Genomic DNA, 25,252 nt, shown 5'->3' with positions numbered 1-25,252 from the left:
AAATCATTAAGGATGCCACTGGGGGCAAGAGCACTTTTTTGCCACAGGCTGCTAAAGCTAAGGGACCTCGCAACAAGCGAGGACCTTTCTTTACCGCCCATAAAGGGCGCCCGGCTGGTACTAGAGGGAAAGGCAAGACTCCTCCAGGAGGGTTCAAGAAGGGGACCAACCCAGCCAAACCCGAAGCAAAGGAGTACACAGCCTGAAGGTGCGCCCCCACCCGGTTTCAGGGTGGGGGGACGTTTTCACCGGTATTCAGGACATTAGATCGAGCATCAACCACTACTACCGGTGCGATTCTTCCCTTTCAACATTTAAGTACTACAGGAAGCGGTAGTTACCGTTCCCTGAATAGATCTTTTCCTTTACCTTTTCCCAAGATTAGTCCCGATACCTCACAGGAATCGGATCTAGTTGACCAGATAGGCCAAGTAACCTCTAGTCGGGTGACTTCGGTCCCTGAGGTTCAACCAGAAAAGATCACCTTTCCTGATAACTATCAGGTATCTGATAAATGTGTGGGAACAGAAAACGACCAGACTTTCTCGGATGGTCGGGGCCAGATACCTCTAGGGACGCCTGGTTCAGATTCAATCAGCGCCAGTGGTCCTAGAAATTCTAGGCTGGCCTCCTCAAGCCGGCCTGGCCGACTTGGACATGTTAGTCGTACACGTTCCGTGGGAACTTCGTCTCAGGGAGTGTCTGTGGTCTCAAGGACCAATTTACCATCATGCTTTACAGTCGCTGGGTTTAATGGCCTGGCCATTGAGACCCAAGTACTGAAGGACAGAGGTTTGTCAGCTTCAGTCATTCCTACCCTTATTAAAGCAAGGAAAGCGACTTCCAGCAAAGTCTATTATCACACATGGAAGACTTACATTGCGTGGTGCGAATCTTTAGGATTTCCTCCACGTACCTATTCGGTGTCTCGAATATTGGCCTTTTTGCAACAAGGGGTTGAGCAGAAGCTAGCCTTGAGCACCATCAAGGGTCAAGTTTCAGCATTAGCAATCTTCTTTCAGAAGCCTTTAGCTACCAAATCCTTGGTGCGGAATTTCATCCAGGGGGTGCGGCACCTGGCTCCTCCAGTCCGCGCGCCCTTACCGCCTTGGGATCTTAATTTGGTTTTGTCGGTTCTACAGAAGCCTCCCTTTGAAAACATCAGGGAGATTCCCTTGCTTACTTTATCCCAGAAGGTGGCCTTCTTGGTGGCTATTACTTCTGCTCGCAGGGTGTCAGAACTGGCTGCATTATCATGCCAGTCACCATACCTAGTGATTCATAGGGATAAGGTAGTACTTCATCCTAAGCCATCTTTTCTTCCCAAGGTGGTTTCAGATTTTCATCTGAATGAAGATATTGTACTACCTTCCTTGTGTCCTCAGCCCAAGCATCATCGGGAACATGCGTTGCATTCCTTAGATGTGGTTCGGGCAATCAGGGTATACCTGAAAGCTACGGAATCATTCCGTAAGACGGATTCACTTTTTGTGATCACGGATGGCCCCAGAAAGGGTTTGCCTGCATCTGCCGCGACCATTGCCAAATGGATTAGACAAACGGTGGTACAGGCTTATTCTATTAAGGGTCAGAGTCCTCCGTTCCCTGTTAGGGCGCACTCCACTCGAGCGCTCAGTACTTCCTGGGCCTTTCGCCATCAGGCGTCAGTGGTCCAGGTATGTAAGGCGGCCACCTGGTCGTCGGTACATACCTTTACAAAGTTCTATAAAATTGATGTGACGGCATCGGCGGATGCCTCATTTGGCCGCAAGGTTTTGCAGGCCGCAATTTGAGGAGACCGGTGGTCTACCTCGAGGGTTTTTTCTGTTTGAAAAAAAAAAAAAAAAATTTTTTTCTCTTTTTTTGTTGAGTCTCATCATTAAGGATGAGCATTGTAAACTTCTAGTTGGCACCGGTTGGGCCTTCTAGATTGGGATTTGATTTCCATTTTCCCACCCCTCAGTTGTGATACTGCTCTGGGACGTCCCGAAGGTGGTGTATCACCAAGGACTACGTCTGTCAATGAGCGCTAGAGAAAAATGGATTTTTGTAAAATCTTACCGTAAAATCCTTTTCTCTTAGCTCATTGACAGACGTAGTCCCCGCCCCTCTGTTTTTTGAGTTGGGTTAAAATCTCTAAAGACAAAAAACAAAAATTGAGGTTGAAGGATTGTAAGAGGTGCATGAAAGTCAGCCAGCCCCCAGTTTGATGTACTCACCTTCCAGTCTGTCACCAACCAAATAAGACCTGTCTCTTGGTACAAAGAACAGGGGTTTAGTTGACACACATTTGCAAACGCATGTGAAAGCTGCAGAGCCACGTCACGGCACCCTGTTTAAATCTGCAGTCCTACACTCTTAATTTAGTGTCCTCACACTGGAGGCACATGGCCGCTAATGGGTGGATGGGGAACAGGTGAGAGGGAGACAGCCCAACCTCCCCCAACCTATCCCCATGCACGACTGGCTATTGTCTCAAAAAGTTCAAATAATTAGGTTAAAATATAACCATGGTGCAAACTGGAGAAGACCAGCTGAAAAGCATTACACCTCCATCCCCTTGGTGGATGCAGTATATGGATAGGAAGGAATTTTATATATGGGGCATGGCCTGTAAAGCACACTGCCTTTGAAATCCCTTATTTCCTTTGGGACTTTATATGAGACAAGCAGGTCATGCTATTGGTCTCCATCCCTGTATACGGAAAACACTAGGGTCAAATCAAAAACTGCATCCACCAAAAACGCACGAAAATCGCACGGTGGGACTTTAGATGAGGCACCAAGCTGTAAGCAAGGCGTCTCCATCCCTGGTTGCTTTAAACATATTGGACTAGGTGGGACTTTAGATGAGACCCAAGCTGGTGTTGCCCGGCGTCTCCATCCCTATAACAAAACACAAAGTGCCTCCAGTGTGAGGACACTAAATTAAGAGTGTAGGACTGCAGATTTAAACAGGGTGCCGTGACGTGGCTCTGCAGCTTTCACATGCGTTTGCAAATGTGTGTCAACTAAACCCCTGTTCTTTGTACCAAGAGACAGGTCTTATTTGGTTGGTGACAGACTGGAAGGTGAGTACATCAAACTGGGGGCTGGCTGACTTTCATGCACCTCTTACAATCCTTCAACCTCATTTTGTGTTTTGTTATAGGGATGGAGACGCCGGGCAACACCAGCTTGGGTCTCATCTAAAGTCCCACCTAGTCCAATATGTTTAAAATCTCTAAAGACTGCTTTTTCACATAACTGATTTGCTGAGGCAGAGAGAGAGAGGATATACCCTCTGGGACTGCCCCTGGGGTGTGGCCAGAGCTTTTTAATTTCCTGTCTAGTCCTGCTCCTGTGGAGGCAACATAACCCGAAGGTGATGTATCACCAAGGACTACGTCTGTCAATGAGCTAAGAGAAAAGGATTTTACGGTAAGATTTTACAAAAATCCATTTTTTGTACAGCAGGCTGGGATGGGCTCTTCTGACCCCGGCAGCCCGGCACTGAAGTACATTGGATGGGTACTTGGAGTGGAACTCTAATCGGGTCGAAGTAAAGTCCATTTTTAGGGTTTACATACTCTTTCATTAGTACGTAGCTTAAGGATTACTATATATCCCCTATATTGGTTTACCAAATCCCCTCATTTTATATTACTATATACCTCCCATACTGGTTTAACATACTGGTTTAACATAAACCCCTGTATTGGTTTACTATATTCCCCTTTTATTGGTTTACCAACCCCCCCCCCCCTCCGTATTGGTTTACTATAGCTACTTCCTTTTGGTTTACTATATCCCCCCGCATTGGTTTACTATGTCCTCCCCGTATTGATTTACTATATCCCCCCATATTGGTTTACTATATCCCCCCGTATTGGTTTACTATATCCCCCCATATTGGTTTACTATATCCCCCCGTATTGGTTTACTATATCCCCCCGTATTGGTTTACTATATCCCCCCCGTATTGGTTTACTATATCCCCCCGTATTGGTTTACTATATCCCCCCGTATTGATTTACTATATCCTCCCCGTATTGGTTTACTATATCCCCCCGTATTGGTTTACTATATCCCCCCGTATTGGTTTACTATATCCCCCCGTGTTGGTTTACTATATCCCCCCGTGTTGGTTTACTATATCCCCCCGTATTGGTTTACTATATCCCCCCCCCGTATTGGTTTACTATATCCCCCCGTATTGGTTTACTATATCCCCCCGTATTGGTTTACTATATCCCCCTGTATTGGTTTACTATATCTCCCCCCATATTATTGGTTTACTATATTCCCCCCCCCTCTGTATTGGTTTACTTTACCCCTCCCCCCTCTGTATTGGTTTACTATATTCCTCCCCCCCATATTGGTTTACTTTACCACCCCCCCCCCCCCCGTATTGGTTTACTATATCCTCCCCGTATTGGTTTACTATATCCCCTCCTATAAGTTTACTATATCTACTTCCTTTTGGTTTACTATATCCTCCCCGTATGGGTTTACTACATCCCCCTATATTGGTTTACTATATCCCCCCTCCCCATATTGGTTTAATATATTCCCGCATATTGGTTTACTATATTCCCCCCCCCCAATATTGGTTTACTAAATTCCCGCCTATTGGTTTACTATATCCCCCCCCATATTGGTTTACTTTACCACCCCTTCCCCCTCCCCCGTATTGGTTTACTATATCCTCCCCGTATTGATTTTTCTATATCCCCCATATTGGTTTAAGATATCCCCCCATATCGGTTTACTATACCCTCCCCATATTGGTTTAAGATATCCCCCGTATCGGTTTACTATACCCTCCCCATATTGGTTTACTATATCCTTCCTGTATTGCTTTACTATATCCCCCGTCTTGGTTTACTATATCCCCCCTTATTGGTTTTCTATATACACCCCCCTATATTAGTTTACTATACCCCCCCCCTCACCGTATTGGCTTACTACATCCTCCCGTATTGGTTTGCTATATCCTCCCGTATTGCTTTACTATATTCTCCCATATTGGTTTTCTATACCCCCCCCCCCCCCAAATTGGTTTACTATATCCCCCCTCCCCTCACCGTATTGGTTTACTATATCCCCTGTATTGAAGCATGCCCCTCTCTCTTCCTTGTACAGCTGATAACGGTTTGAACCCGGTTTGGTTGATGAAAGAGTTTGTATTTGACATCAATAATCCAGAGTTTGCCTTCCTGAGGTTTGTGGTGTACGAGGAGGACATGTTCAGCGACCCCAACTTCCTGGCTCAGGCCACATTTCCCGTGAAGGCGCTGAAGACAGGTGAGCAATGTCGGCTGCCATACACTGATTGAATCGGCAATGTCATACTTCTATAATGGAGAACTTCAGTCTACTGGCTGAACTGCTGGCTCCCTTCAGACAGGATCTGTTAGTAAAGTTGGCTTAGCTTCAGGGGCTGCCAATAGGCGAATGTTCTCCTAAACCAGGGGTCTCCACACTAAACAAAGGTCCAGTTTACTGTCCATTAGACTTTAGACAGGGATCCTCAAACTACGGTCCTCCAGCTGTTGCAGAACTACACATCCCATGAGGCATTGTAAAACTCCGACATTCACAGACATGACTAGGCATGATGGGAATTGTAGTTCCTGAACAACTGGAGGGCCAAAGTTTGAAGACCCTTGCTTTAAAGGTTCCAGACTGATGCCGGTGGAAGTAACAATGCCTCAGGTTTGGTAGTCAGGGGGAGTTAAAAAAATGACACACTCCCTCCATAAAGAGTACCTGTCACTGCATATTACTGTCACAAGGGATGTTTACATTGCTTGTGACTGCAATAAAAGTGATCAAATTTTTTTTTTTTAAACCGTGCTAAAAATAAAAAAATTAAATAAATAAGAAAAAAAATTTTTAAAGCGCCCCCGTCGCGGTGAGCTGACGCACAAAAGAAAACACATACGTAAGTCGCGCCTGCAAATTAAAACTGTGTTCAAACCACACATGTGAGGTATTGCCGCGATTGTCAGAACGAGAGCAATAATTCCAGAAAAAGACCTCCTCTGTAACTCTAAACTGGTAACCATTAAAAACTTTCAAAGCGTCGCCTATGGAGATTTTTATGTACCGTAGTTTGTCTCCAATCCACGGGTGTGCGCAATTTTAAACCATAGCATGTAAGGTATCTATTTGCTCGGCTTGACATCATCTTTCACATTATAGAAAAAAATTTGGATAACTTTACTGTTTAGTTTTATTCTTTTAATTCAGTGAAGTGTATTTTTAAAAAAAAAAATTGCGTTTGAAAGACTTCTGTGCAAATACCGCGTGAAAAAAAAAATATTGCAACGACCGCTATTTTATTCTCCAGAGTCTTTGCTAAAAAAAAAAATATATATATAATAACTATATATATATATATATATATATATATTATGTCAGATGCTGCCGCCGCCATTGCTGGTAAGTGAACCCGGCAGTAAAGCCTTGCGACTTCACGGCAGGGTCCCTACTGCGCATGTGCAAAGGTAACTGGCCTGGAAGCAGAGGGAGGAGTAGGAGGCGAACATCTGACGTACCTTGCTGTGGCGAGGTCCAACGGAAGAGGGGACAGCGTACCTGTCACAAACAGGTACCCGCTTCCCCCTCCCCCCTGAAAGGTGCAAAATGTGGCACCGGAGGGGGGGGGGGGGGGGGGACAAATAAGCGGAAGTTCCACTTTTGAATGGAACTCCGCTTTAATTAAGGTTTTATATTTTTGAATTCATTTCAGGTCTCTCTTTTGATACATATCCAATATATACCTGAAATCTAGCTTTATATCATCGTCCTATGGTGCTCTGAGTAGTAGGAATCAGGTTGGGAGTGGACAGTTGAGAGCCAGTGGGCTGCAATTCAAGGTTAAAATACTGTCAGGTCCAACATATTTCATTCACTGGGAGCTGGAGAGAAAAGGGAATAGTGGTGTCGCCTCGCTTGGTTTATGCAGTGTGGCAATAAAATGGAAATCAGAAAGCAGGCTGAGCAGAGTAAGAAATGCTTGCAGAAAAAATAAAAACAGCCCATGTGCCGTGTATTTATTTCAGTTCTATGTTTGGGTGGAGTCCTTCTTTAATCTGCAAAGCCCATTTACCATTGTGCAGAGAGAGGATTTTGCTGACCCGTATTTTCTGTGTCTAGGTTATCGCTCGGTCCCCCTGCGGAACAGTTACAGTGAGGAGCTGGAGCTGGCGGCCCTGCTGGTGCACATTGAGATCGTCAACGCTAAGGTGCCGTACCTGAGATCTTCCCGGCTGGTCTCCATCACCTCGTACTGAGTGTGCCCTTAGGGGCTTTTCTGTAAAGTGGACCTGTCATTTTTGAAGTACCTTTTTTTTTTTTTTTTTTTTTTTTTTTTTAATTTGCAATCTTTTTTCATTTGTTTAGCAAAAACTCAAAACCCAGTGGTGATTAAATACCACCAAAAAAAACTCCTGTTTTAAAAAAAAAATATATTTTATATGGGTACAGTTTTGCATGGCTGCTAAAAATTGGCCTGGGCAGGAAGGGGACGAAAGGGACAGCCCGTTACTGAAATGGTTAATGAAATCTATAATAATAATTTACACAACCAGACTGATAAAGTGACATTATTTGGTGAATGAAGAACTGAACTGTCCCTGTATCCCTCCCCGGCATCCTAATCACCTCAAATGTTACACACCGGAAACGTCGATAGTTTCTTTACATTCCTTTTTATTTCTTTTTTTGTCTTTATGATGCAATTTTGCACAAGTCTTTTACCTTTTGGCCTGCAGCCTATTTTTGCAATAGGTTTGTCTTTCTGTCTCTGATGTGAAAACAAGGGGAAAACAATTGGGACTTTGAGGCAAGATGGCGTCTGAAAAACTGGTCATGGTTTAAAACCGTATGTTTATTAAATAGTAACCGGTACGAAACATATACCGATGGTAACATCCATATGCAATAACACATGCATAACACACAGCGATACAGTAAACAATCAAGGTAAAATAGTACAATGTATAGAAATAGGGATACATGGTGAGAGCCCATTGAGTAATAACAGAGACATAACATATTACAATGTTTAAATCTAATGCTGTTTATACATGCATATCATAAAGCATAACAGTGTGCCATCGTAATAAAAAGTGGTATGGTATATTAAAATTCAGATGCATCATAAGGCTCTACGCGTTTCGTAAAATCAACCCTTCTTCGGGGTCGAATGCATCGTAGATCTAAAATAGAACATGTTAGAGTAACTACGATGCATTCACCCCCGAAGAAGTGATGATTATCACGAAACGCGTAGGTCCTTATGATGCATCTGAATTTTAATATACCATACCACTTTTTATTACGATGGCACACTGTTATGCTTTATGATATGCATGTATAAACAGCATTAGATTTCAACATTGTAATATGTTATGTCTCTGTTATTACTCAATGGGCTCTCACCATGTATCCCTATTTCTATACATTGTACTATTTTACCTTGATTGTTTACTGTATCGCTGTGTGTTATGCATGTGTTATTGCATATGGATGTTACCATTGGTATATGTTTCGTACCTGTTACTATTTAATAAACATACGGATTAAGACCGCATTCACATTGATCCGACTTGGACCGCGACTTGTCAGCCTGACAAGTCGCGGTCCGTCACGCTCCCATTGTGTAGTACAGGAGCCGTTCTAATAGGAGCGACACAAGTCGCTCCGACTTGGAAAAAGGGTCCTGTACTACTTCGGGGGGACCTGGAGGCGACTTGCATAGACATTCATTTTATGAAGTCCGTGCAAGTCGCGCCGGCGTCGCGCTGCACGCAAATTCACAGGCCGCCCCCTAATTCGGAGCGACTTAGTGTGAACCGAGACTTAAACCATGACCAGTTTTTCAGACGCCATCTTGCCTCAATCAAAGTCCCAATTTTTTTCCCCTTGTTTTCATATTGATCCAGGGATGGAGACTTCTCTACTATATGTCTCATATAAAGTCCCAAACTTTTCTCCTTCTCCTCCTTTCTGTCTGTAATACCCTTCAATCTGCACCTTGCTATCAGTGGTGTCTGCTTATGATGGCCTACTGTCTTCCATACACAGGAGGAAGATGACGAGAATCTATACACGTCCATCCAGCAGCTGCGTGACAGAGCCAGTGAACTTTCCAACCAGGTTTCCAGCTATGAGCGTGCCAATAACTGCGACTCCCGCTACCAGCAGCGGCTGGATGAGCTCCGAGCGGCCCAGGAGAGACTACTTGAGCTTACCGAAGTGCGCAACAGAAAGTGAGTTTAAGTCTGACCTCCAGCCTTCCCTTCATCTTGCACAGTTATACAAATTGCTCGAGCCTATTCTAAACTGACTTGGTAGCGGTGTCCTATAGGGATTTAAGTTGGTTCCAATTCTTTTGATTCTACACTATATGGCCAAAACTATGTGGTCCTTCAAATGATGGAGCGCAGGTGTCTCCAGTGAAGGGTCCTGGTAATACCCCATCATACAAAGACATTGTAACCATCTGTGCTCCTCCAACCTTGTGATAACAGTTTGGTGAAGACCCTTTTCTTTTCCACCATGACTGTACCCCTGTGTACAAAGCTTCTTAAAGACATGGTGTGTCCAGTTTGGTGTGGAGGAGCTGGAGTGGCCTGCACAGAGCTCTGACCTCAACCCTATTAAACACCTTTGGGATGAATTGAAAGACCGCTTGCTAGCCAGGTCTTCTTATCCACTATCAGTACCTGAGCTCACAAATTGGTGCAAATTCCTACAGACATCCTCCAAAATATTGCGGAAAGCCTTCCTAGAAGATTGGAGGATATTATAGCCACAAAGGGAGGCCAACTTAATCGTAATCACCATGGAGGAGCAGGGAATAGACAACTACATAGTAATTGCCATAGGGTGCCAAATCCACATTAATGGCTGTGGTGTTGGAATGAGATGTTCAACAAGCTATGAAGGGGCAGAGAGATAGACAACTCTATAGTAATGGAAGTTAGGTACTAACTCCATAATAATGGCCGTGGTCTTGAAATGAGATGTACAACGTGCCATGAAGGGGCAAGGAGGTAGACAACCATATAGTAATGGCAATGAGGTACTGACTCCATATTAACGCCCATGGTCTTGGAATGGGATGTCCAACAATCCATAAAGGGGACAAGCATAGACAACTCCATAGAATTGGCCATAGAGGATTAGGGAATAAACAATTACATATTGTAGTAATTGCCATGGGGGGCCAAATCTATATTAATAACCATGGTCTTGGAATGGGATTTCCATCAAGCCATGAAGGGGCAGGGAGGTAGACCACTCTATAGCAAAGGAAATGAGGTACTAACTCCATAATAATCGCTGTGGTCTGGGAATGAGATGTCCAACAAGCCATGGAGGGGCAGGGAGGTAGACAACTCTATAGTAATGGCAATGAGGTACTGACTCCATGTTAATGCCCATGGTCTTTGAATGGGATGTCTAACAAGCCATAAAAAGACCCGGGTGTAGACAACTCCATGAGGTGCCAACTCCATATCAGTGGTCATCATCTTGGAATGGAATGTCCAAAATAATGGTTATAGTCTTGAAATAGGATATCCAGCAAGCATTGAAAGGGCAGGGGGGTAGACAACTCCAAAGTAATGGCTATGGGATGCCAACTTCATATTAATGGCCATGGTCTTGAAATGGGAGGGCGTAGGGGTTGACAACCCAATAGTATTGGCCATGGGTTGCCCTTTCCATATCAGTGGTGATTGTCTCGGAATGGAATGTCCAACAAGCCATAGAGGACCCAGGGTATAAACAAATCAATAGTAATGGTCATGGTCTTGAAACGGGGGGGGGGGGGGGGCGGAGGGGTTGAACACCACCTATTTAAAGGTCATGGGGTTTCAACTTCATATCAGTGGTCATCATCTTGGAATAGAATGTTCAACAAGCCATAGAGGGGCCTGGGGGGTAGATAACTCCATAGTAATGGCCATAAGGTGCCAATTCCATATTAATGGCCATGGGCCTTAAAATTGGAGGGGGGAGGGATAGACAGCCCCATTGTAATGGCTTTGGGGTGCCAATTCCATACCAGTGGTCATCGTCTTGGAATGGAATGTCCATATTAATGGTCATGGTCTTAAAATTGGATATCCAGCAATCCTTGAAGGGGTATGGGAGAAAACAACTCTATAGTAAGTGCCATTGGGTGCCAACTTTATATTAATGGCCATGGTGTCAGAATGGGATGTCCAACATAGGGGGACTCGGGTGCACATAACTCCATAGTAATGACCATATGGTGCCAACTCCATATTTATAGCCATGGTCTTGAAATGGGAGGGCGAAGGGGTTGACAACCCCGTAGTAATGGCCATGGGGTGCCAACTTCATATTAATGGCCATGGTGTCAGAATGGGATGTCCAACAAACCATAGAGGGACCCGGGTGCAGACCACTCAATAGAATTGACCATAGGGTGCCAAATACATATTGACGGCCATGGTTTTGAAATGGGAGGGCGGAGGGGTTGACAACCCCATAGTGATGGCCATGGGGTGCCAACTCTATATCGTTGGTCATTGTCTTGGAATGTCCAACAAGCCATAGAGGGGCCCGGCCGTAGATCACTCTATAAAAATGGCCATAGGGAGTCAACCCCACATTAATGGCCATGGGCCTTGAAATGGGAGGGTGGAGGGGTAGACAACCCCATAGTAATACCTATGGGGTGCCAACTCCATATCAGTAGTCATTGTCTTTGAATGGAATATCCAACAAGCCATGGGGGGGGGGGCAAACAACGCCATAGTAATTGCTATGGGATGCCAACTACATATCAATGGTCATCATCTTGGAATGGGATGTCCAACAAGCCATGGAGGGGCGGGAGGGGTAGACAACTCCATAGTAATGGTTATGGGGTACCATATCAATGGTCATGGTCTTGGAATGAGATACCAACAAATCATTAATGAGGGGGTAGACAACTCCATATTAATGCCCATTAACTTGGAATGGGATGTCTAACAAGCTTCTATAGCTGTGATGGTCGGGTGTCTGCCATTCTTTGGCCATAGAGTATATTTGATTCGGATCCTTTACAGTGTATATGAGTTGGATACTCTATCATACTAAAACTGGATGTGGGTTTGAGATCTGTAACTGATTATTTCTGTTTATCTTTCTGTCCGTCAGACTCATGGAAAAGAAGAGGAGAGACCGACAGCTGATGAATAAGAGGAACTGAGCATCTTTCACATGGAATTCCTGCTCTCTTCTTCTCGATTCCCGTGAACTATTTGCTGAACCCAAGAGACTCCACTGAACTGTCCACAGAAATGGCCAATGACAAGAGAGGTCTTGTCTGAGGTCTCCCTTAGAGGCGTGTATATAACGACTTCCCCTCATGGCCTTGGGCTACAGACGCAAGACCGGTGACAGCAATATAATCTCTCTTGAACGATTCTCTTGTGCGATGGACGATAAAACCGCCGCAATACATCATCCGCAGCATGTGTGGGGGGCTACAGATCCATGTACGCAAGACATACAATACAAAGCATTCATTGGTATGCAGTGGCGCGCGCACGTGCACATAGACACGTTTGTGCTACCAGCATAGACTTTCCACGCGGTTCAATTTTATTTAGTGAAATATTGTTGTCAGTTTCAAGGGCTCCACTTCCTACCTGTGGTATCGGTTTGCGTCATCCCTAGATGACGAGAATTCCTTAGCTGGATGTATATGGATAGAGTGTAGAGTAAAGATATATTTAATTATTCATGAGGCACTTATCGGCCTGACGGGCGATTCGCTGTATCGGAGGAACAGAGTTGTTACATAGAACTGCACTTTATCTGGCTAATGGGATCTCCCCCATGTGATCCGCTGCCATTGGCGTCACGCTGTTGACATCTAATAGAAAACCCCAATCGTGTGGTTGTGTTTTTCAGGTAAAGACGGCGGCGGAGATTTCATTAAAGGCTTTTAGGCTTGAAAACGCGATAAAACAAAACACTCAGCTGTGATGCCCCCTGTTGGCGGTGGAGAATGGCCCATGCCGCTATCCTGGGGACCAAATTGGCGCCATGTTGGTTCAATCCAATAGAAATTAATAGGGGGGGGGGGGGATTAAGTTGCATTTAACACAAGCACAAATATAAACCATACGAGCCATTAAGAGGAACTCCAGTCCAGGATGAGTCCTTGTTCCCCACAAATGGGAGCTTTACTCTAAAGAGCGAGGCCGTATTTTCTACTGGAGTTCCTCCTTAAGGCTCTATATTATTGCTTCTTGCTGTTAAGTATATTTGTTCCCCTGCAGGCTGAACTCTGCTTGTACTCTGCATGCTGTGAGCAGAGAGAGTAGACAGGGTCCACCTTCCTCCAGGCTCTTGCATTTTGCTTTGAAGCGTAATTATTATATCCAGCTCAGAGCCCACTGATTGTGTGTTCATTATCATCTCCGCTGGGTGGCAGATCTACATCTCTACTACTACTACTGATTGTTTTTTCTTACAGTATTGTTTCATACATAAAGCTGGGGTTTCTCAGTTTTGCACAGTTGTAGCGGCTCCTCTCCTGGACTGAAATGGCTTCCTCTGATTTCACTGCACACTGTGAGCTTCTCACAATGTGCATTAGAAGACGCAACAAGTCAGATAGAGCTCTGTCCCATTTTATGGCTGGAGGGCGTCCAGCATCATTTAACTTTTTCCTGCCCAGCCTGACTATCCCTGGCCCCGCCCCGTTCATTCATTGGATTTTAGGACTTTCAATTTTGGAGGCTCACCATCGCATGTGGCCATATGCAAATTCACAGGAAGTCTTCATATTCCAAGGGGAAGGATTCAGGGTGTCACCAGGACAGGAAGTGTGTCATTTGGACGGGTGGCAACATACTTCATATATTCCCATAGAGAGGAACACCAGGACAGGAAGTGCTTAATTTGGAGGGGTGGCCATATACGGCATATATTCCTATGGAAAGGAACACAAGATGACATCAGGACAGGAAGTGTGTAATTTGGAGGGCTGGCCGTATACGTCATATATTCTTATTCCTATGGAAAGGAACACATGATGTCATCAGGACAGGAAGTCTTTATATTCCAAGGGGAAGGACTGAGGGTGTCACCGGGACAGGAAACGTGTCATTTGGAGGGGTGGCCACATACTTCATATATTCCAATGGAGAGGCACACAGGGTGTCACCAGGACAGGAATTGTGTAATTTGGAGGGCTGGCCGTATACGTCATATATTCTTATTCCAATGGAGCGGAACACAAGGTGTCATCAGGACAGGAAGTTTGTAATATGGAGGCGTGGCCACATACATCACATCTTCATATTTCAATGGGAAGGATTCAAGGTGTCACCAGGACAGGAAGTATGTAACTTGGAGGGGTGGCTACATACATCATATATTCCTATTCCCTTTGGGAAGGAACACAAGATGTCATCAGGACAGGAAGTCTTCATATTCCAAGGGGAAGGATTCAGGGTGTCACTGGGACAGGAAGTGTGTAATTTGGACAGGTGGCAACATACTTCATATATTCCCATGGAGAGGAACACAGGGCGTCACCAGGACAGGAAGTGCTTTATTTGGAGGGGTGGCCATATATGGCATATATTCCTATTCCTATGGAGAGAAACACAAGGTCTCATCAGGTCAGAAAGTGTGTAATTTGGAGGGGTGGCCATATACGGCATATATTCTTATTCCAATGAAGAGGGACAGGAAGTGTGTAACTTGGAGGGGTGGCAACATACATCACATCTTCATATTCCAAGGGGAAGGATTCAGGGTGTCACCGGGACAGGAAGTGTGTAACTTGAAAAGGTGGCCACATGCATCATAAATTTCCTATTCCTTTGGAGAGGAACACAGGGTGTCATCAGGACAGGAAGTGCTTAATTTGGAGGGGATGTCTGCATATGTCATATCCTCCTATCTATATGAAAAGGAACACAGGGTGTCAAAGGATAGGAAATGTGTAATCTGGAGGCATGCCCACATAGTCTTATTCTCATTTTCCTATGAAGAAGAAAATAGGGTATCACCAAGAGAGGAAATGTGCAATTTGGAGGGAGGTCATGTACATCACATCTACCAATTCCAATGGGGAAGGATGCAAAGTGTCACTGGGATAGGAAGTACTGTATTTAATTTGGAGGTGTGTCCAAATACAGCAAATCTTCTTATTCCTATGGAGAGGAACATGTGGGGGGGGGGGGGGTCACCAGGGCAGAACATGTTTAATTCGGAGGGTTTCCACCTACATCCTATCCTCCTGTTCCTATGAAGAGGAATACAGGGTGTCACTGGTGCAGGAAATGTGCAATTTTGTGGGGTGGCTACATACATAATATCTTCTTAATCCTATGGAGAGGAACATGGGGGGTCACCAGGACATAACATGATTAATTTGGAGGGTTTCCACATACATCCTATCCTCCTGCTCCTATGTAGAGGAATACGGGGTGTCACTAGGGCAGGAAATGTGCAATTTTGTGGGGTGGCCACATACATTATATCTTCTTATTCCTATGGAGAACATAGGGTGTCAACGGGGACAGAACAGGTTTAATGTGGAGGGTGTCAATGTACATCTTCTACTCCTGTTCCTATATAGAGGAATACAGGGTGTCAATGGGGCAGGACATGTGCAATTTTGTGGGGTGACCACATACATCATATCCTTCTATTCCTATGGAGAGGAGCACAGGGTGTCACCGGGACAGGAAATGTGTCATTTGGAGGGGTGTCCACATATGTCATGTAGTGCCTTTCTCCAGCAAAACTTTTATCCCAAGCTTGTTTAAATTCACTCACTGTTGGACTAGTCAACTAAAAGTAAGTGAATTTAAACATGGTTGGGATAAACAGAGATCTATACTTAAAAAAAAAGGTTAAAAAGAAACCAAAAAAATGTAAAAAAGGGCCAGACTCAATGGAGCACTTTGGTCTTTTCCTGCCCTCGCTCTTCTGTATTTTTAACATAAATGGTCAATGGTGAAGTTGGTGGAGACAGCAGAATGTGGTCATTGGTATAGCTGGTGGAGAGACGGCAGGACGGGGTCACTTTCTGTCAGTCATATACCTTCCAACCACCTTGTGAAAAACTACTGAAATCACTAAAAAAGCTACAACGCAGGATATCACAATTTTATTACCGGTTTATGAAAACTTACTTTTCCGGCACCAACATGGCAGCATAGATGTGGTAGTAGCCCCGCCTACAAGACCAGCACAAAGCTAATGCCACACAACAACCCATTCCTAAAGTTAATTCTAAGGGCCCACTATATGGCTGGGCTGCCATAAGTAATTGCTGTATGTTCGACCAGCAGCATCTGCACATTGTGAACGTCATGGGCACCTTATGCAGAGATGTAGGCCACATTGATAGGTAGGACAGCCAATCCGGCACGTTCTTTCAGCACTAGTGATGGGCTTAGTAGTCCTCACTACAGCTTTCTTTGGTGGGAAGCTGGTAGCTTACTCACTTTCCTATATGATAAGATTTACTAAAGCTTTCCACTCTGGTAGCTAGTTATTGATCTACCACATGTATGCTGCCATGTTGGTGCCAGGAAAATGGAAAATTGTATAAAATATCTACCATGAATTTCCTTTCCTAGTGCCTATTCATATACTAAACCCACCCAGTTCATTTCTAGCGATGTACAGGGAATAGGCTGTTATATGGGCATTCAATCTTTAAAGCTTTGCACTGGTTTGGTGGGTGGGACTATTACCAAGTGTGCCACCATGGATTGGCACCAGAAAAGGAAAATTACGGTAAGTATTTGATACAATTTTCCATTTTTCAGCTTAAGAAATGTTTTTATTGCTGATGTTGATGGTCTATGATTTGTTGCTGCCTCCCACCTTTTCCAAGCCTCTATGGATGTGCAAATTATCTTCCCCTCCGGGAGAGGATTATGGGTACTGGGTAGTAGCAGTGAGTTGAGCTCTTATTTTTTGACTCACGGGTAGACAATGTATTGACACCAAATTTTTTTCTCGATTGCAGTAGCAAAGACCCCTGTTTTCCAACGCACAATCCAGTTCCCCAGCATTAGTACAGACCTCATCATGTATGTGTATCCACCTTCCCACTGAATGGTCTGCCCAAGGCCAATAAAAGATCGTGGCATCCTGGAAAATATTGCAGGACTTGGCCCAGCCATTTAGAATACAAACATATTCAACCTAAAGCAAACCATGCATTTTCATGTAAGGTCAACATATTTCCCAAAGTTACTCACCCTACACCTCGGCTTGTGGTGTGCTCACCAAGGTGAGGGTGATGTTGTTGGGTCCTAGGAAAGCAAAAACATTGCAAGAACATGCAAGCACACAGGAAGTCAGATGTAAGGTTGGCATATTTTACTTTTTTCTTTATTTAGATTATTGAGGAACTAGCTTTTAAGTAGACCTTTCATTTTTAATTAAGGAACTATTAAAGCAAACCTGTAACCAGTACAGGGACAGGGCAGTCAAGTGCCCAAGGCAAGGATCCAGAACCTCCCTCCCCAACTGTTAATACATGCCTTAGAACTGGTGTACCACCCTGTGTCTATTCTTTGCCCACCTGCGCCTGCTGCCCACTCCTTGTCCCGGCCCTATAAGTAACTGATAGCATGCCCCAACTGCTACTAGTACATGGGTATCCGCAGGTAGGGGCAGGGGGGGGGGGGCAAATGCCCCCCCTTTCAAGTGATTGTTAAGCCACTTTATACCATCCTGTCTGGTCTGTTTAATAATCCTGTGGCCCTGTGTCTGTGTGTGTTTTAAAAAAACAAGCCGTTCTTTACCAGTTTTCAGAGGGCTTGGTGCCACTCACGTGACCCATCGGCTCTCTCCTCTCCCTGTCTAAAAGCTGCCTGCAGCGGGCAGGGCTGAGGATTCCTCTCTGATGTCAGTCAGGAGGGGAGGAGTAGGGGAGGGGGAATGGGTTACGTGAGTGGCGAGTGGTGCTCTGAAAACTTGTATAAAATGGCTTATTTTTATAAAACACAGACACAGGGGCACACAGGATTATTAAGCAGATTGGATAGGATATGAAACTTTAAATGAAACTAAAGCAGCAGGAGGGGAGGGGCACTGACACAGGAGCAGACAGGCAGGGAGAGAGGGGGGAGAGAGGACAGAGGAGGACAGGAGAGCTGCAGATGATGGAAGCACGTAAACTGACCACGGTGTCAGGGCTCACCAGCCATGGTATACTGTGGTCAGTTTACAGAAGGGAGGACAAAGCACGGCCGGATCAGCCAGGTATTTTAGGTGATAGAAGGGGACAAATTACACAGCAAAGCAGTTAGCTGTATTACATGCTTTAAGGGAACAGGATCCATTTTTTTTTTTTTTTAGGTTAACAAATGCTTTAAAAAGAAATGCTACTGTTTGCTCTTTAAAAATAAATACTCAAAATAAGTATGACTAAGCCCCTCCCCTTCATGACATTGCTGAAAAGGGGCTGAGCATTGGTGACCTTAAAATGTTGCCCCCCCCCTGAAAAAAGTTCTGCGGACGCCCATGTACTAGTACATGCCTTCCACACGCTCCACCACTAATCCATTAACCCACAAGAGCCATGAGGAAAAGCTGTGTGTAAGTTCTTGGTCAGGTTGGAGCTTACCCAAGGCTGAGGGCCTTTCCGGCCCCAGTGTCACGGCACTTGACCCATCACTTCAACATCACAGGTTGGGAGTCACAATACCAGAAATTCAGGGTATTTAACCAGGCTCCAACAAATGAATGGGTTGGCAGGAGACCACAGTGAAGAGCATGCGTCAAGCAAGCAAGGGAGTCCTCAAAAAGGCAGAGCGCAGGTTTTGCTCATCACCCAAGTTGGACAATATTCTCTATGTTTGGACTTGAGCTAATTCATAGGATGCCATAGTGTTGGTGCTGCCTGGTCTTGAGCAGACAAAACAATGGGAATTTGGAGGCTGGCACAGGAAGAAACTATATTAATCCCGGCAAATACCTATGAAGCCCCGCCTATGACCTCCTCTGATCGATGCATTTCACTGGGCTTAATCATTCTTGGGTGAAATGCATTGCGGGAAGGTTCCAGGTGGGGCTTCATGTTTGTTTAGGTCAATAAAGCAGTTTGGGGCATGGAACAAGCCCTGTCTCAGCTTTGCCATCTGACCTTCAGGACAGGTGACCCAGTGAGATGGGCTTAGTAGTGGCGTAAATCGGTTTGTCCTGTGGGAATTTGGGTTCATGTGCATTTGAGGTCTTTACTTTTGTTGGAGAACTTGATGAGGGCATGAGTTAGGTAATTTTTAGCTCAAAGTCCTTTCATTCTGATGATGACAAATACTGAGCCATGCATTGGTGAGATCACCACCAGATATTAAATGCATAGTGACAAAGGTTGGGGAACCCCATACGAGGGAATGCTCTAGCGTACTCAGTAATGTGAAACATCAGTCAGGCTTGGGCAGACTGCAGTTCTTGAAGAACTACTAGTCCCAACGCACCATCTCATGGTCTCTCGGTAGCCGGGAGGTCGGTGTTGGCTCGGGACTGGGCGGCTTCACCCTGGGAGTGCCTTATAGACCTCAGATGTGGACTGTGGGATGCCACGAGTTATACACTGGAGTGCCTTATTGCCAGGTCGGGGGGGGGGGGCAAAGAGTCGCCGTGTTGAATGGCTGTGGTGTATTCAATGTATTTATGGAAGAAAAGTGTTGGCATTGCTGGATATTAAACTGGAAGAATTGTGACAAAATTACTCTTAATAAAAAAAGATAAACTCCTTTACTTGTTTTTTTTTAATTTATTGAATGCATTGTACATTGAAAATCATTACCCTGAGATATTAAAGGGAAACAAAAGTCTTTTCAGTTTTTCCCCATTCAATATACTGTACATGTGATCAGCTTAATGAAAAATAACCTTCTCACTGTATTAAAAATTTGGTTTCAGTGTATAGTTTGTGATTATATATGGAGCATCCGCATTGGCTTATTACATATGCAGTATCTGCTTCCTGCTCAGTAGTTTTGCACAGTGATTGTGCTTTGCTGTCCCCAGGAACTTAGTGCCAGTCTTCCAAGCATTGGTGTGCGCAACGTATTGCATTGGGGTATGCACCCCACTGCAGGGCTGGGACAAGGGGGGTGGGTTGGGGGCAGGAGAGGCGGCTGCCCTGCGCACCGTGGTATCATGTGAGGTGGGAGGGTGCCATGACAAGATTGGAGGGGAGGGGGTTTGTGTTGGGGGGAATATGGGGGGTGGTAAGAATTGCTTTAGGAGTGGAAATCTCGGTGGGGTGGTCTGCTAGGAGTGGCGGTTTAGGGGTTTCGTGCTAGAACAGGTGATATTGTGGGGGGGGGGGGGGGTTGTTGTGTTAGAAGGGGAAATTTTTTGTGGGGGGGGGGGGGATTTGGGCGAGTAGGGAATGATTGGGAGAGGGTTTGTGCTAGGAGGGGAAATTTGGGGATGGGGGGGGGGGGGTGGAGAGTTGTTCTGGGAGGGGGGATTTTGAGTAGAGGGGAGAGGATGTCTACTTGGATGGGAAATTTTAGTGGTAAAAGATTTATTCTAGGAGGGGGGGATTTTTTTTATTTTGGGGGGGGGGACAAAGATTTGTTCTGGAATTTCAGCATGGGGAAGATTTGTACTGGGAGGAGAGGTAATTTATGCTTAGGGGGTAAGCATGCAGATTAGTTCTCAGTTTTTTTTTGGGGGGGGGGGGTTTGCTGACACACAATGCTCATGCATCTTGGGTGGATGGGTGGGCAGTGTGGTATGTTCACCCTGCCCTCCAGATGACCTTGTCCTGGCACCGCCCTAGAGCACAAAAACTCATGCATGTATATCAGCAGAGCAGTGGACGGTGTCAGTAGGGCAGAGATTGGTGTCAGTAGGGCAGAGATTGGTGTCAGTAGAGCAGTGGACGGTGTCAGTAAGGCAGAGATTGTGTCAGTAGGGCATTGGACGGTGTCAGTAGGGCAGAGATTGGTGTCAGTAGGGCAGGGACGGTGTCAGTAGGGCAGAGATTGGTGTCAGTAGGGCAGAGATTGGTGTCAGTAGGGCAGTGGACAGTGTCAGTAGGGCAGAGATTGGTGTCAGTAGGGCAGTGGACGGTGTCAGTAGGGCAGAGATTGGTGTCAGTAGAGCAGTTGGAAGGTGTCAGTAGGGCAGAGATTGGTGTCAGTAGGGCGGTGGATGGTGGCCTCGGCTGCACTGGACAGTGAACGAATGGGAAGTGCTCTTTGCTGAGCTGCTTCATGTTCCTTCACAAACTGAAACATCGTTTACTATGCTTCAGATGAGAATAAACACAGGAGCGATCGGTATAGATCACTTACTGTGTGCATTCATCCATTCTGAAACATCGCAGCCGTTGGGAGAGGAGACGAGGAAACTGGTGGGTGGGGGAGTGGGGTGGGGTCAGTGGACGTCAGGAAGCAGGGGGAATTGGCACCACACAGGGTGATTGAGGCACACCCAGCACAGCCTGTGCGCACACCTATGCTTCCAAGTCTGCTCATTGACTGCAAGAAACAGACACAGTGAAGGAGCTTTACTAAAACAGGAGAGTGCAAAATCTGGTGCAACTCTGAATAGGGGGAGCTTTACTAAAACTGGAGAGTGCAAAATCTGGTACAACTCTGAATAGAAACCAATCAGCTTCCAGGTTTAATTATCAAAGCTTAAATTAGAAGTTAGAAGCTGATTGGTTACCATGCACAGCTGCACCAGTTTTAGTAAATCCCCCCCATTGTGTGATTATTTATTCTCAGCAGATGTAGGGCAGCTGACAACATTCTGGCACTAGACTGTGCATCTACAAAATTTGGTCAAGAAATATGGAACAGCATTTACTTCAAATAAAGATACATTTCAAACATTACAACCACCTATCTGTCCTCGCTGAGAAGACGCTGTAGTTTCTCTTTAATTGTAGAAAGATATCATCATAAAGAGTAACATTGCATCCATTGGGCATTCAGAACCTCCCAGACAGTCCTGGGCAGGTGTAAGCAGTACCTGAGACATAACGTACCGGAATTCTGCAACATGACGCTCCAGATTGGATCTTTGGATCAGCTGTAGGGAAAATTGTTCTGTCCAGGTGAACCATGAAATGTTTGAAATTTTTTCTTGACCATTGAGGGACACAGGAAATCTTTGGGTTATACTGTCGCCTACAGGAGGATTGGACACTGACAAACAAAAACACTGTAGGCCAGCCCATGATAACCCCTCCTACTCCCAGCATGCCTCAGTTTTTTGCTAGTGGCCTAGGAGGATGGATGTCTCCTCTTCAGCTCTTTTGGGAAAAGTCTAACTTTTTGCTGCCATTTTTGTTGATCTTCCGGCATCAGTTCTCTGTTAGGCCACCACCCAGTCTTCTCATGTTCCTTTGTTATCAAGTGAAGGCTGCAGACTCATCGGGTGGCAGTTTCAGTTGTAAGGTCCTTCAGGTGGTTCTTGAGCTGAAAGAAGTCCCCAGTTCTTATATGGTTTAGGTTGGACCTGTTAGCAATTGTTTCCAGTGTTGCCCCACCCCCGGTTGAACTGCTTTTGGACGTTCCCAAAGTGAAAGACTTCCTGGCTCCCTTAATGGATGAGAAAGAAAATAGTATTTTTATAGTCACCTAAAATCTTTTTCTCTGAGTTGAAGGTCCCACCCCTCTGTGTTTATGATCAAGCTCTCTATACTGCTGTAGCCACCTTGCCCTGAATAGTGGCTACTGGTTAAATTTAGCTTTGCTGGGTGGTATGAAACATGCCTAATTTTTAGTTTATTTGATCATTTTGGTTTCCCCTAAATCCAGCATAGATGTAGTTCCTCCCTTTTGCTAGCAGGTTTAACTGGTACCTCTGGTAATAGTATGATGAGCTACAGTAAAATGTACTTGAATTAATATTTATACTTCTATTAGCCAACCAGTAGTAGTAATCTTGCCTACTGGTGCATGATGGGGGAGAGTATAAATATTTGAGGAGGCCAAGTGATCGCTCTCTTTCACCATGACCTGGGGTGGGTGTTCCTAAAGCCTGAGGCCTAACCATGAGTTCAAGGCTCTATGGTTTGGAGCCCATCAAAGGACACAGAAGGATCTGACGAGGACCTGAGATAAAGTACCAAAGGTTTACTCTGCCCTAGGGGGAAACTGTGGAGAGCTTGGTTAATTGTCAAGATGGCCTCATCCAGTCAATCTCTGCTTTTACTGTAACTAATGGTTGCTATTGGAGGCCTCTATTGCTAAGAAAGTGCAAAAGGCTGGGTACAGCTTAAAGGCTATTTTCTGTACAATTGTCTGTTTTTGGGGGGTCTGCTAGTTTCCTGTCTGCTAGTTCTTTGGGTGTCCTGTGCCCCTACTGCTCCCCCCTGAAATTTCTTTGAGTAGGCGATAAACACTCTTCTGTTTTGCTTTAAAAGTGACTGGTGCCCATCTTTCTACATCTGTTACTATCCCACTATGCCTAAAAATGTACACCCTGAGATGATATGTTAGTCCACTAATGCCTCGTTTCCACTGAGCGGTTCAGGTCGGTTCGGTACGTTAATTTGAGTGTTTCCATTATGAAAGTGGCCCATACAACCGAACCAAAGCACACCATTCCTGGTCCTGCTTCAGATGTAAGGCCATAGGAAATGGTACGGTACGGTTAGGGCGGAGCTACTGGCGTCACACGATAGAGTCCACTGATTGGCGGACAGGAAACCATCAATGCTGACGTCAAATGAAAGAGCAAAACAAACACCTCATTTGGTGTAAACCCCGCATGGTCCCTGGTGGCCCGACTTGCAGTGGAAATGCTCACCTTAAAAGACCGGACCATTCTAACCCTTCCAAACTGTACCGATCCGAACCGTTCCGCTCAGTGGAAACGAGGCATAAGGTTACCACCTCATCCCTTTAAACCAGGACACACATTAATTACACAGGTTCTGTGGCTGCTTAAGGTGGTAAATAAACTCACTTACTGCCTTAAGTGCATTATATTAACCTCAGAATGTAATTAATATGTGTTCTGGATTAAAGGGATGAGGTGGCAACCCTACAGTCCACCCTATCTATGGGGTCGTCACCATGCCTCTGGGAGTCGGGGGGGTGCTATGCTGGTTTGTACAAAACTGAGGCATGCTGGTGGTAGGAGGGGGTTATCCTGGGCTCACTTACAGTTTTTTTGTTTGGCAATGTCCAATCAGCGTGTAGGTGGCAGTATAACCCAACAGTCAAAGACATCCTGTGTCCTTCAATGGACAAAAAAGAAAAGGGTTGTATGGCGAGTATGAAAATCCAATTTTATCCTCCATTCAGATTCAGGGGGGTACTCGCTGGGGGCCCCCTTGGTCGTTAGCAATAACATATGTTGGACTGGTGGTTGTGGTTGGACCTGCAGTAACTGAAATGTGCTGGGCCTTATATGGCTTTATGCTTCCCGTTTAGATATGGGCTTGAAGCACCTAGCAGAGGGAAGTCCCTCAGCTCCAACTTCCTTGCTGGTCTGAATTTGTCATGTGCATAAATGCCAAAAGGTGCACAGAAAACAGATTCTGAAAAAGGTACGTCACAGTAATTCATGGCCTTCAAAACACCCACATGCCCTTCAGCAGCAATACTGCACAGCACACATTTCTAGGGAGCCATTCCTGGCCCACAAACATCCATCGCTGCCATAAGTCACTTGGTTGTCTTGGTTTCCCAGTCCTTGGGCTCCCTGCACTCATTTGTTCTGCCTAATGCCTTGTACACACGCAACGATTATCGGCCGACCGATCGGCCGTCTTTTGTCCAAGTTGTGTTTTGTTGGTTGGAATGTGCCTAGACTGCACACAAATTTTCTCGGCCAACAAAAATCTACTTCAGGAGTGATGTCATGTGCTGGTTTACTTTCCGTGTGTTTTTTCTTCTCTGAGCATGCCCAGTCTTGCTCATCAGATTTTTGTCTGCCGAAATCTGTACTGACTGACCGAAAATCGGCCGTTGTGTTGATGGCCAACAAAAATTTTATAGCCTGCACACCAGATTTTATTCGGCAGAAAAGTCGGAGTCGGTTGTCGAAAGCATCATACTAACAAGACGAAAATCGGCCGATCGGACGTTGGCCGAAAATTCACGGCCAATAATCGATGCGTGTGTACGAGGCATAAGCTGAATGGCCAATTCAATATCTTGTTTCTAAGAGATTTACTACTTGCAAGCAGTCGCCTGAACAGACTAGAACTGCGCAAAGTGTGTAGCTCATCCCTGCTACTAATATTGTTAGGTGTAGCCAGGGCCGGATCTAG

General features: G+C 45.3%; 1 protein-coding gene and 1 long non-coding RNA gene across 2 annotated transcripts in view; both read left to right on the top strand.

Moving 5' to 3' along the window:
- Window positions 1-12,680, top strand: part of LOC309557077 (1-phosphatidylinositol 4,5-bisphosphate phosphodiesterase gamma-1-like) — a 232,332-nt gene extending 219,652 nt beyond the window's left edge. Inside the window, exons 29-32 of the mRNA XM_082259683.1 lie at window positions 5,125-5,286; window positions 7,144-7,232; window positions 9,076-9,260; window positions 12,169-12,680. Coding sequence (XP_082115809.1) covers window positions 5,125-5,286; window positions 7,144-7,232; window positions 9,076-9,260; window positions 12,169-12,220 — 488 coding nt within the window. The 3' untranslated portion in view covers window positions 12,221-12,680. The remainder of the gene's footprint in view (window positions 1-5,124; window positions 5,287-7,143; window positions 7,233-9,075; window positions 9,261-12,168) is intronic.
- Window positions 12,681-13,792: 1,112 nt separating this feature from the next.
- On the top strand, window positions 13,793-14,621 carry LOC309556774. Its single transcript, XR_014225338.1, has 3 exons — window positions 13,793-13,829; window positions 13,974-14,181; window positions 14,431-14,621. It is a non-coding gene; the product is annotated as an uncharacterized lncRNA (long non-coding RNA).
- Window positions 14,622-25,252: the final 10,631 nt, after the last annotated feature.

The sequence above is a fragment of the Pelophylax lessonae genome (genome assembly GCF_965119305.1).
Source record: "Pelophylax lessonae genome assembly, chromosome: 5".
In the NCBI taxonomy this organism is placed as follows: Eukaryota; Metazoa; Chordata; class Amphibia; order Anura; family Ranidae; genus Pelophylax; species Pelophylax lessonae.
This window is presented reverse-complemented; position numbering and strand designations above follow the sequence as displayed.